The sequence below is a fragment of the Scyliorhinus torazame genome, chromosome 2, assembly GCF_047496885.1.
Source record: "Scyliorhinus torazame isolate Kashiwa2021f chromosome 2, sScyTor2.1, whole genome shotgun sequence".
In the NCBI taxonomy this organism is placed as follows: domain Eukaryota; kingdom Metazoa; phylum Chordata; class Chondrichthyes; order Carcharhiniformes; family Scyliorhinidae; genus Scyliorhinus; species Scyliorhinus torazame.
Genome location: NC_092708.1, coordinates 20,908,522 through 20,921,314, shown reverse-complemented (window position 1 = coordinate 20,921,314; position 12,793 = coordinate 20,908,522). Strand labels below are relative to the sequence as shown.

General features: G+C 48.2%; 1 protein-coding gene across 2 annotated transcripts in view; it reads right to left on the bottom strand.

The window, feature by feature from the left end:
• The window catches only part of cfap65 (cilia and flagella associated protein 65), a 243,182-nt gene that overhangs the window by 61,375 nt on the left and 169,014 nt on the right, over positions 1-12,793 (bottom strand). For both annotated transcript variants that reach the window (XM_072469307.1, XM_072469318.1), the window contains exons 25-27: positions 5,597-5,740; positions 2,405-2,521; positions 1,452-1,589 (exon numbers count right to left, since the gene is read on the bottom strand). In XM_072469307.1, coding sequence (XP_072325408.1) covers positions 1,452-1,589; positions 2,405-2,521; positions 5,597-5,740 — 399 coding nt within the window. The remainder of the gene's footprint in view (positions 1-1,451; positions 1,590-2,404; positions 2,522-5,596; positions 5,741-12,793) is intronic.

Genomic DNA, 12,793 nt, shown 5'->3' with positions numbered 1-12,793 from the left:
CCATTTGGCCCATCGAGTCTGCTCCGCCATTCGATCATGGCTGATCCCATCAAGGCCTCAACTCCACTGTCCTGCCCGTTCTCCATAACCTTTCAACCCATTCCCAATTAAAAATCTGTTTAACTCCTCCTTGAATTTACTCACTGTCCCAGCATCCACCGCACTCTGGGATAGCGAATTCCACAGATTCACAACCCTTTGGGAGAAGTAGTTTCTCCTCAACTCCGTTTTAAATTTGCTACCTCTTATTCCAAGGCAATGCCCTCGCGTTCTAGAATATCCCACAAGAGGAAGCATATTCTCCAAGTCTACTTTATCCATACCTTTTATCACTTTGTATGCCTCAATTTGATCCCCCCTCATTCTTCTAAACACTGGTGAGTATACAACATAGAACATAGAAAAATATAGGGCGAAACTGTTCAATCCCACCTCATACGACAAACCCCTCATCTCTGGAATCAACCTAGTGAACCTCCTCTGAACTGCCTCCAACGCCACTACATCTTTCCTCAAATACGGGGACCAAAACTGTGCGCAATACTCCAGGTGCGGTCTCACCAATGCCTTGATTAGCTGCTTCCTTAACTTTATACTCTGTTCCTTTAGCTATGAATGCCAATATTCCATTCGCTTTCGTTATTATCTGCTGTACCTGCATGCTGGTTTTCTGTGACTCATGAACAAGCAACCCCTACCTCTGCATCGGAGCACCCCAAAATTTCTCCCCAAGGAGATAATACATTTTCTGACCAAAATACATGACCTCACATATATCCACATTAAACTCGACCTGCCACATTTTGGCCCACTTTCCTAACCTATCTATATCCATTTGTAAGGTTCTTAATTCCTCATTGCGACTTACTGACCCACCTATTTTTGTGTTGTCTGCAAATCTGGCGACAGAAGCTTCTATCCCTGTATCCAAGTCGTTTATGTAGATTGTAAATAGCTGGGGCCCCAAGGGCTGAGTGGTACCCCACTAGTTACATCTTACCATCCAGAAAAAGACCCATTTATCCCGACTCTCTGACTTCTGCCCGCCAGCCAGTCTTATATCCGCACTAATAAATTTCCTTATTCCCTATTTATTCACTCAATAGAAAGAGTCATTGTAGTGAGTCCTCAATCCTCAAAGTTAATTCCCTTATGTCCTTATATCTGGAAATGAGTTCCCAGTGTCTGAACTTTAATGCTCTAGAAATGACGTACCTCAATGAGGAAGTAGGCTTGCATGGAACATACATATAACCATGGAACAGAGCAGATTTGAAGAATTAAAAGTTTCATCTATCTGTCTCACAATGCTATACATTCAGCCTCCAGCGAGCAGGGAGCAACACAGAGCTCCAGCTCCTGATGAGCCATCTATCAATCTGATCAGCCATCATAGTTTGCAGTATACCCTGCCCAACAAAACCCTGATTTTTTTTGTTCGCTGCAACTACCTGTCTTTGGCGAACCGGCTGTTGGTTGTCCTGCAGACCCCGTTCTGTGATAGTGAACTCGACTCTCTGCCGGTCCTTCTCTTTCTCCCAGGCCTGGAGGTCCTTCTGGTACTGTGTTACCTGTTGCTTGGAGTAAACCTATCAGGGAGATCAAGTCAGTTACAATCGGACAGATTTACAGCATGTTGCAATTCTGTACCCAAGGGCACCCTGTTCCGCATTCAAATCAGATCATAGCTGACCTGTATCCTAACTGCAGTTACCTGTCTTGGTACAGTAACCCTACTTAACAGAATATCCATCTTTGTTATATTCCTTTGTTAGCAGTACGGTAGCACAAGTGGATAGCACTGTGGCTTCACAGCGCCAGGGTCCCAGGTTCAATTCCCGGCTTGGGTCACTATCTGTGTGGAGTCTGCACGCTCTCCCCGTGTCTGCGTGGGTTTCCTCCGGGTGCTCCGGTTTCCTCCCACAGTCCAAAGATGTGCAGGTTAGGTGGATTGGCCATGATAAATTGCCCTTAGTGACCAAAAAGGTTAGGAGGGGTTATTGGGTTACGGGGATAGGGTGGAAGTGAGGGCTTAAGTGGGTCGGGGCAGACTCGATGGGCCGATTGGCCTCCTTCTGCACTGTAGGTTCTATGTTCTACGTTCTTTGTCCAGCATGAATAGCTCTAGGTTTTACCCTTCCTTACACGGAAACATTAAATTAAACCCATTTAAAACTATACTTTACTTCTAATGTTTACCAGTACAAATATAAATTCCTTAAAACTACCTTTGTTTTCCTAACACAAGGGATGTTAGGAAACACATCCTTTCATGAGATGGAACAGGGGAGTTCCAGGCAAAAATAAAAGGGCTAAGGCCAGTTGTAGCTGCCTCCAGTGATTCCTGAGGACGTAGTTTCCTATCAGTTCATATCCTTTTTATACATAACTTAAAAGAAGTTACCTCACAGATTAGATCCAGGTCATAGAAGCAAGGGGTTTTGTGTGATCTCAGTGCGACAATAGAATGTGTGCTGTCCCCAGGGTGAAGCACTCCACAGACAGGTGTAACATTCAATACCTGTAGAAAGATCAGCTAAAAGTTAATAAGATGTAGGTGGACACAGTGCAGTGATACATGGACTGAAATGAGGAGCAATGGTCTCAAATCATACTGCATAACTCACATCTTGCTCGCCCTCTTCACACATAGAAAGATGCCTTAATGCTTCTGCAGATTATGGATAGGCATAATTGAATATCAAACAGGAGGTAAGACAATGATTGGCAGGGAATGAGAAAAAGCAAAGCCATGGAGATGTGGGTTTCAAAAAACAGGAATTGAGTGACAAAATATCATAATATTCCATTTCCCCTGCAGCCTCACCTCTTCCTATCTCTGTAACCCTCTCCAGCTCTACAATCCTCCAAGATCCTCTGCATCCTCCAATTACGACCTCTTGCAGATCCCCAATTTTCATTGCTCCACTGTGTCTTCAGCTGCCTGGATTCTAAGTTCTGCAAACCCCTCCCTAAACATCTCTCTTCACTCTCTGAAACCCACCTCTTCAATCAAACGTTTGGTCACCTGCCCAATATCTCCACAGGTGGCTCAGTTTCTCACATTCAGTCTGCGGATGTACCAGCGAAACTCACTGGGAGATTCTATAACTTTAGGAGGACTACACAAATGCATATTGTCTTGGAGGAAGGGAGTTGCACAGGGAGGGGATGGACTCGCTTTATGGAGCAGACTGTCACCAGTGGAAAACGCATAATAAGTCAGTGTCAGACAATAACCTGTGACTGCACATGATCACGGAGGAAAGGGCAGGCAAGGCCACAGAGGAATTTGGAGACAAAGATCTTTACAGTTCATTCGCTGAGGCATGGTGGAGCTTTGAAGGTGCAGGCCCTGGTAACGGGGAGAATATCAGAGACAGGATTCTGGATAAGACCATAAGACATAGGAGCAGAATTAGGCCACTCGGCCCATCGAGTCTGCTCCACCATTCAATCATGGCTGATATTTTCTCATCCCCATTCTCCTGCCTTCTCCCCATAACCCCTGATCCCCTTATTGATCAAGAACCTATCTATCTCTGTTTTAAAGACACTCAGTGATTTGGCCTCCACAGCCTTCTGCGGTAAAGTGCCCTTCGTGTTGGATGGGGTTACTGGGTTATGGGGATAGGGTGGAGGTGTTGACCTTGGGTAGGGTGCTCTTTCCAAGAGCTGGTGCAGACCCGATGGGCCGAATGGCCTCCTTCTGCATGGAAATTCTATGATAATCTATGATAAAGAGTTCCACAGATTCACCACCCTCTGGCTGAACAAATTCCTCCTCATCGCAGTTTTGAAAGATCGTCCCTTTAGTCTGAGATTGTGTCCTCTGGTCCTAGTTTTTCCTACAAGTGGAAACATCCTCTCCACGTCCACTCTATCCAGGCCTCGCAGATAAGTTGAGGTTCTCGGAGGATGGAAATGGTCAAGCAACCAATCATAATCAAAGACCCCTCCCACCCGGCCTACTTACTCTTCCAGCTTCTTCCATCAGGCAGGAGATACAGAAGTCTGAGAACTTGTATGAACAGACTCAAAAACAACTTCTTCCCCGCTGTTGCCAGACTCCTAAACCACCCTCTTATGGACTGACCTCATTAACACTACACCCCTGTATGCTCCACCGATGCCGGTTTCTATGTATTTACATTGTGGACCTTGTTGGATTGGATTGGATTTGTTTGTTGTCACGTGTACCGAGGTACAGTGAAAAGTATTTTTCTGCGAGCAGCTCAACAGATCATTAAGTACATGAGAAGAAAAGGGAATAAAAGAAAATACATAATAGGGCAACACAACATATACAATGTAACTACATAAGCACTGGCATCAGATGAAGCATACAGGGTGTAGTGTAAATGAAGTCAGTCCATAAGAGGGTCATTTAGGAGTCTGGTGACAGTGGGGAAGAAGCTGTTTTTGAGTCTGTTCGTGCGTGTTCTCGGACTTCTGTATCTCCTGCCCGATGGAAGAGTGAGTAAGCCGGGTGGGAGGGATCTTTGATTATACTACCCGCTTTCCCCAGGCAGCGGGAGGTGTAGATGGAGTCAATAGATGGGAGGCAGGTTCATGTGATGGACTGGGCGGTGTTCATAACTCTCTGAAGTTTTTTGCGGTCCTGGGCCGAGCAGTTGCCATACCAGGCTGTGATGCAGCCCGATAGGATGCTTTCTATGGTGCATCTGTAAAACTTGGTAAGAGTCAATGTGGACATGCCGAATTTCCTTAGTTTCCTGAGGAAGTTTAGGCGCTGTTGTGCTTTCCTGGTGGTAGCGTCGACGTGGGTGGACCAGGACAGATTTTTGGAGATGTGCACCCCTAGGAATTTGAAACTGCTAACCATCTCCACCTCGGCCCCGTTGATGCTGAGAGGGGTGTGTACAGTACTTTGCTTCCTGAAGTCAATGACCAGCTCTTTAGTTTTGCTGGCATTGAGGGAGAGATTGTTGTCGCTATTATGTATTTTCTTTTCTTTTCATGTACTAAATGATCTGTTGAGCTGCTCGCAGAAAAATACTTTTCACTGTTCCTCGGTACACGTAACAATAAACAAATCCAATAAACATATCAAATCCAATCCAAGACGATACGGAGACTTAAAATTCAAAAGGTGTTAAATGAGCATTTGGGGAGTAGTGAGAAGCCTGTAGTTTTTCGGAGGTGGGAAAAGGAAACCTTGGTGGAGGAAGTTGAATTTGGGGTCACTAAATGCCACGCAAGTCTTGTGTTGGCCTGAGACAGGAGTCAGATAGCCTGATGGGGGCACAAGTAAAGGTCACTTTAGCAGCATGCTGCCCTGACCCGAAACTTGAAATACTCAATGATCCTGGCAGCTCCTTAAAGAGGCATTAGGACCCTTGCATATGAAAATGAAGGACCAAGGTCAAGGATCCGGTTCCGAAAACAGTCAAGATAATTGGTACAAAGTATTTTGCTGCAACCAGAAAAATACAACAACAGGGGCCCAGAAAGGAATTCTTTTAAAACACATTTATCAACCAAAGACAAAAACTGGGGCCACGAACATAAATCGCATCCCATTATATTATCACTTAATGATCATAAGCTCTGGAGAAATTGGTACATCTCTCACCTCAGTGATGTGTGTTGATGTCGCGTGCCACTTGTATGAAATGACTTCTGTCTCAGAAATGTTGTACAGAAAGATCATGCGGCTTGATTTGGTGAAGACGGGAACATTTCCAAAAGAAATCCGTTCTTCCGACAAAAACATGAGCTGCAACAACAAAAGAAATCCTGGTGTTTTCGGAATATTTCTTGCTCTCATTGCTGCAGACACTCTCCAATACATTGCCTGGGGACCATTCTTCACAAACATTTCCAAAATTTGAACACTGACACGCTATTTAATCGTGACAATAAGCACTTTACTTATGTCACGAATGAAATCATTTGTAAAGAGTAGTCACTGTTATGGTGTAGCAAACATGGTAGATAATTTACATGGATCAAGGTCCCAGAAAAGGCAATGGGTTAACGAACAGATAACCATTTTTGTTTTAACAGTTTTATTGGTTGGGAGTAGATATTAATCCAGGTGACCAGGAATAACCCCACTGCACTTCCTCAAGTGTGTCCCTGTAATATTTTCACATTAAGGCAGATGAGACCTCGTATCAATAATAATCTTTATTGTTGTCACATGTAAGACCATAAGACCATAAGACAGAGGAGCGGAAGTAAGGCCATTCGGCCCATCGAGTCCACTCCACCATTCAATCATGGCTGATTTCAACTCCATTTACCAGCTCTCTCTCCATAGCCCTTAATTCCTCGAGAAATCAAGAATTGATCAACTTCTGTCTTAAAGACACTCAACGTCCCGGCCTCCACCGCCCTCTGTGGCAATGAATTCCACAGACCCACCACTCTCTGGCTGAAGAAATTTCTCCTCATCTCTGTTCTAAAGTGACTCCCTTTTATTCTAAGGCTGTGCCCCCGGGTCCTAGTCTCCCCTGCTAATGGAAACAACTTCCCTACATCCACCCTATCTAAGCCATTCATTATCTTGTAAGTTTCTATTAGATCTCCCCTCAACCTCCTAAACTCCAATGAATATAATCCCAGGATCCTCAGACGTTCATCGTATGTTAGGCCTACCATTCCTGGGATCATCCGTGTGAATCTCCGCTGGACCCGCTCCAGTGCCAGTATGTCCTTCCTGAGGTGTGGGGCCCAAAATTGCTCACAGTATTCTAAATGGGGCCTAACTAATGCTTTATAAAGCTTCAGAAGTACATCCCTGCTTTTATATTCCAAGCCTCTTGAGATAAATGACAACATTGCATTTGCTTTCTTAATTACGGACTCAACCTGCAGGTTTACCTTTAGAGAATCCTGGACTAGGACTCCCAAGTCCCTTTGCACTTCAGCATTATGAATTTTGTCACCGTTTAGAAAATAGTCCATGCCTCTATTCTTTTTTCCAAAGTGCAAGACCTCACACTTGCCCACGTTGAATTTCATCAGCCATTTCTTGGACCACTCTCCTAAACTGTCTAAATCTTTCTGCAGCCTCCCCACCTCCTCCATACTACCTGCCCCTCCACCTATCTTTGTATCATCGGCAAACTTAGCCAGAATGCCCCCAGTCCCGTCATCTAGATTGTTAATATATAAAGAGAACAGCTGTGGCCCCAACACTGAACCCTGCGGGACACCACTCGTCACCGGTTGCCATTCCGAAAAATAACCTTTTATCCCAACTCTCTGCCTTCTGCCTGACAGCCAATCGTCAATCCATGTTAGTACCTTGCCTCGAATACCATGGGCCCTTATTTTACTCAGCAGTCTCCTGTGAGGCACCTTATCAAAGGCCTTTTGGAAGTCAAGATAGATAACATCCATTGGCTCTCCTTGGTCTAACTTATTTGTTATCTCTTCAAAGAACTCTAACAGGTTTGTCAGGCACGACCTCCCCTTACTAAATCCATGCTGACTTGTCCTAATCTGACCCTGCACTTCCAAGAATTTAGAAATCTCATCCTTAACAATGGATTCTAGAATCTTGCCAACAACCGAGGTTAGGCTAATTGGCCTATAATTTTCCATCTTTTTCCTTGTTCCCTTCTTGAACAGGGGGGTTACAACAGCGATTTTCCAATCCTCTGGGACTTTCCCTGACTCCAGTGACTTTTGAAAGATCATAACTAACGCCTCCACTATTTCTTCAGCTATCTCCTTTAGAACTCTAGGATGTAGTCCACCTGGGCCCGGAGATTTATCAATTTTTAGACCTCTTAGTTTCTCTAGCACTTTCTCCTTTGTGATGGCTACCATATTCAACTCTGCCCCCTGACTCTCCAGAATTGTTGGGATATTACTCATGTCTTCTACTGTGAAGACTGACGCAAAGTACTTATTTAGTTCCTCAGCTATTTCCTTGTCTCCCATCACAAAATTACCAGCGTCATTTTGGAGCGGCCCAATGTCAACTTTTGCCTCCCGTTTGTTTTTAATGTATTTAAAGAAACTTTTACTATCATTCCTAATGTTACTGGCTAGCCTACCTTCATATTTGATCCTCTCTCTCCTTATTTCTCTCTTTGTTATCCTCTGTTTGTTTTTGTAGCCTTCCCAATCTTCTGACTTCCCACACTCTTTGCCACATTATAGGCTTTCTCTTTTGCTTTGATGCATTCCCTAACTTCCTTTGTCAGCCATGGCTGCCTAATCCCCCCTCTGATAACCTTTCTTTTCTTTGGGATGAACCTCTGTACTGTGTCCTCAATTACTCCCAGAAACTCCTGCCATTGCTGTTCTACTGTCTTTCCCACTAGGCTCTGCTCCCAGTCGATTTTCGTCAGTTCCTCCCTCATGCCCCTGTAGTTACCTTTATTTAACTGTAACACCTTTACATCTGATTCTACCTTCTTTCTTTCAAATTGGCGATTGAATTCTACCATATTATGATCACTGCCTCCTAAGTGCTCCCTTACTTTAAGATCTTTAATCAAGTCTGGCTCATTACATAACACTAAGTCCAGAATGGCCTGTTCCCTTGTGGGCTCCATCACAAGCTGTTCCAAAAAGCCCTTCTGTAAACATTCAATGAATTCCCTTTCCTTGGGTCCACTGGCAGCATTATTTACCCAATCCACCTGCATATTGAAGTCCCCCATGATCACTGTGACCTTGCCTTTCTGACATGCACTTTCTATTTTGTGGTGCATTTTGTGCCCCCGGTCCTGACCACTGTTAGGGGGCCTGTAAATAACTCCCATTATGGTTTTTTTGCCTTTGTGGTTCCTCAACTTTACCCACACAGACTCCACATCATCTGACCCTATGTCGTTTAGTGCTATTGATTTAATTTCATTCCTAATTAACAAGGCAACCCCGCCCCCTCTGCCCACCTCCCTGTCTTTTCGATAGGTTGTGAATCCCTGGATGTTTAAATGCCAGTCCTGAACACCCTGCAACTATGTCTCTGTGATGCCTACCACATCATACCTGCCAGTCACAATCTGGGCCACAAGCTCATCTACCTTGTTCCGTACACTGCGTGCATTTAAATATAGCACCTTTAATTCTCTATTGACTGTCCCTTTTTGTTTTCTTAGTGTGGTGGACCTTGGTTTACTGAGCCTTTCCATACACTATGTCATATTTTGTGGGATGGGGACAGAGATGTCCCGCACCCTAGCACCGGGCAGGCAACATACCATGCGGGACTCTTTATCCTGCTGACAAAGGATACTTTCTATCCCCCTGATAATAGAATCCCCTACAACTACAACTTGCCCATTTACTCCCTCCCCTTGAATGGTCTGCTGAACCATGGTGCCTTGGTCAGCTGACTCATCCTTCCTGCAGCCCTGTTCGCCATCCACACAGGGAGCAAGTGCCTCATACCTGTTGGACAGAGTCAAGGGCTGAGGCTCCTGAGCTCCTGACTGCTGGTTCCCTTTACCTGCCTGACTTGCAGTCACACCCTGCTGTCCCTGGCCACTGGCAGGATTTAAACTACTTACTCTGACAGGTGTGACTGCCTCCTGAAACACAGTGTCCAGGTAAGTCTCCCCCTCCCGGATGTGCCTCAGTGTTTGAAGCTCAGACTCCAGCTCATAAACTCTGAGCCGGAGCTCTTCGAGCAGCCAACACTTACTGCAGATGTGGTCGCTGCAGCTCGCAATGAGATCTGCCAGCTCCCACATCAAGCAGCTCAAGCACATCACCTGACCAGCCATCACTAATTAATTAATTAGTTTAATTTAAGTTTATGGTGGGGGCAGCTTCAGCCAATCAGACACTACCCTGCACTTTTAACTGAAAAACAGCACAATTAGATTAACCACTTACCTTTCCTGGTTACCTCACTGCACCAAATTACCAAATTCTCACTCGGTCTGTATCTCTCTCACTCAGGCTGTGTCTCCTTGACCTGCGCAAGGCTTATATTAACACTACAATGAGTTTACTGTGAAAAGCCCCTAGTCGCCACATTCCGGCGCCTGTTCGGGTACACTGTGGGAGAATTCAGAATGTCCAAATTACCCAACAGTACATCTTTCGGGACTTGTGTGAGGAAACCGGAGCACCCGGAGGAAACCCACGCAGACACGGGGAGAACGTGCAGACTCCGCACAGACAGCGACCCAAGCCGGGAATCGAACCTGGAACCCTGGCGCTGTGAAGCAACAATGCTAAACACAGTGCAACCTTGTCTCATCTGAGAGATAACAGCCGGGATTTCCCGGCACTCCAGGGTGCCCAGACAGCACTGCCAGGGTGCCAGATTCACACTGCCAGAGATCGGGCCCGTGGGGGCATTTAATCAGGTAAAGGGGGATGAGGGGAATTTTTAGGCCTCCCCAATGTTGGGGGATGAGGGGTGGGGGTGGAGGAGCTGAAAGGGGCGGGAAGATCACAAGGGTGGCACTGTGGCACAATGGCTAGCACCTCTGCTTCACAGAGCCAGGGAGCCGGGTTCAATTCAGGCCTCGGGTGACTGTCTGTGTGGAGTCTGCACATTCTCCCCGTGTCCACGTGGGTTTTCTCCAGGTGTTCCGATTTCCTCTGACAGTCCAAAGATGTACAGGTTAGGTGGATTGACCATGCCAAATTGCCCCTTAGTGTCCAAAAGGTTAGGTGGGGTTACTGGGATATGGGGATAGGGTGGAGACGTGGACTTAAATAGGGTGCTCTTCCAAGGGCCAGTGCAGACTCGATGGGCCGAATGGCCTCCTTCTGCACTGTAAGGATCCTATGATTCTAAGACAGCCGGTCAAAAAGGAGCACTCGCCACCAGGAAATCTCTCTCAGTGCGGGCTCGGCGGACAGAATCTCCCCGGCATAAGTACCGATGAATAGCAAGATGTTTCTCGCCGCTGCAGGCACCGAGGTTCACCACACTAAACCCGCTTTAACTCAAGTCTGCTGAATCGTGTCCTCGGAGTTTTGCACATTCTGTATCAGGCTGAGTAAAGCTGTACTTTGCCACATATGCATCGAAGCCAGTCCGGCTCCCAAGCCACCTCATATATTATGCTTTATTTTTCTTTCAAACACTAAAGAAAAAGGAACTCTCAATGGAACTACATAAGTAGCACAAAGAGAGCAGTGTAGTGCCACGCAAACCTCAGAGCACTGCTTCACAAAACTAATCGTGCCAGAGCTTCAACGGTTTCTGGAATAATCCATTTTTTCCATTGTCACCAGCTTTGGACAACTATACAGCCTGATCGTGTCAACTTTATCTTACTGTCGCATTTAACGAGAAAGAAAACTAGGCATTTTGAAGAGAAAATAACCCTGAATTCTGTCTTTGCTTGTTTTTTATTTATCAGCCTCTTGTGATGCAAAAGGTGGACTTACTACTGGACTGCTGCAGGAAATCAGATGAAAATTAGAATCTGATAAAAGGAATTATATGAAATTTTGAACTAGGTTAGACAACTTAAAATTGAATGGCTGCAACTACAATAGTCCCTTCACCGAAAAACAGTGAAATCTGGAATGTGGTGCACAGGCATTACCAGCAAATCGCTCACAATGGCCGGGATTCTCCCCTACCCGGCAGGGCGGGGGCATCCGGTGTAGTGGAGTGGCGGGAACCACTCCGGCGTCGGACCGCCCCAAAGGTGCGGAATTATCCGCACCTTTATGGGCCAAGCCCTCACCTTGAGGGGCTAGGCCCGTGCCGGAGTGATTTCCGCCCCGCCGGCTGACAGGAAAGGCCTTTGGCGCCACACCAGCCGGCGCCGAAAGGAATTCGCCGGGCGACGCATGCGCGGGAGCCTCAGCGGGCGCTCACGGCATCCCCGCGCATGTGCAGGGGAGGGGATCTCTTACGCCTCCGCCATAGTGAAGACCATGGCGAAGGCGGAAGAAAAAGAGTGCCCCCTCGGCACAGGCCCGCCCGCAGATCGGTGGGCCCCGATCGCGGGCCAGGCCACCGTGGGGGCACCCCCCGGGGCCAGATCGCCCCGCGCCCTCCCCAGGACCCCGGAGCCCGCCTGCGCCGTCTACTCCCGCCAGTAAGGTGGTTCAATCCACGCCGGCCGGCGAGGGTTGACAGTGGCGGGACTTCGGCCCATCACGGGCTGGAGATTCGCTGGGGGGAGCCCGCCGACCGGTGCGGCGCGATTCCCGCCCCCGTCGATTCTCTGGTAGCGGAGAATTCGGGACACGGCGGGGGCGAGATTCACGCCAGCCACCGGTGATTCTCCAACCCCCCCTCCCTCGCCCCCACCCCACCCTCCCTCCCCCCCACACCACCCTCCCTCCCCCCCCACCCTCCCCCCCCACCCCCCTCCTCCCTCCCCCCCACCCCCCCTCCCCCCCACCCCCCACCCTCCCCACTTCCCCACCCCTCCCTCCCCACTTCCCCACCCCCCCCTCCCCCCCTCCCCACTTCCCCACCCCTCCCTCCCCCCCTCCCCACTTCCCCACCCCTCCCTCCCCCCCTCCTCCTCCTCCTCCTCCCCCCTCCTTCCCCCCTCCTCCCCTCCTCCTTTCCCCCCCTCCTCCCCCCTCCTTTCCCCCCCACCTCCCCCCCTCCTCTCCCCCCTCCTCTCCCCCCTCCTCCTTTCCCCCCCTCCTCCCCCCCCTCCTCCTTTCCCCCCCTCCTCCCCCGCTCCTCCTCTCCCCCCTCCTCTCCCCCCTCCTCTCCCCCTCCCCCCCTCCTCCCCTCCTCCCCCTCCCTCTTCTCCTCTCCCCCCCCCTCCTCCCCTCTCCTCCCTCCTCCTCTCCCCCCTCCTCCCCTCTCCCCCCCCTCCTCCCCTCTCCCCCCCCCTCCTCCCCTCTCCCCCTCTCCCCCTCCTCCTCC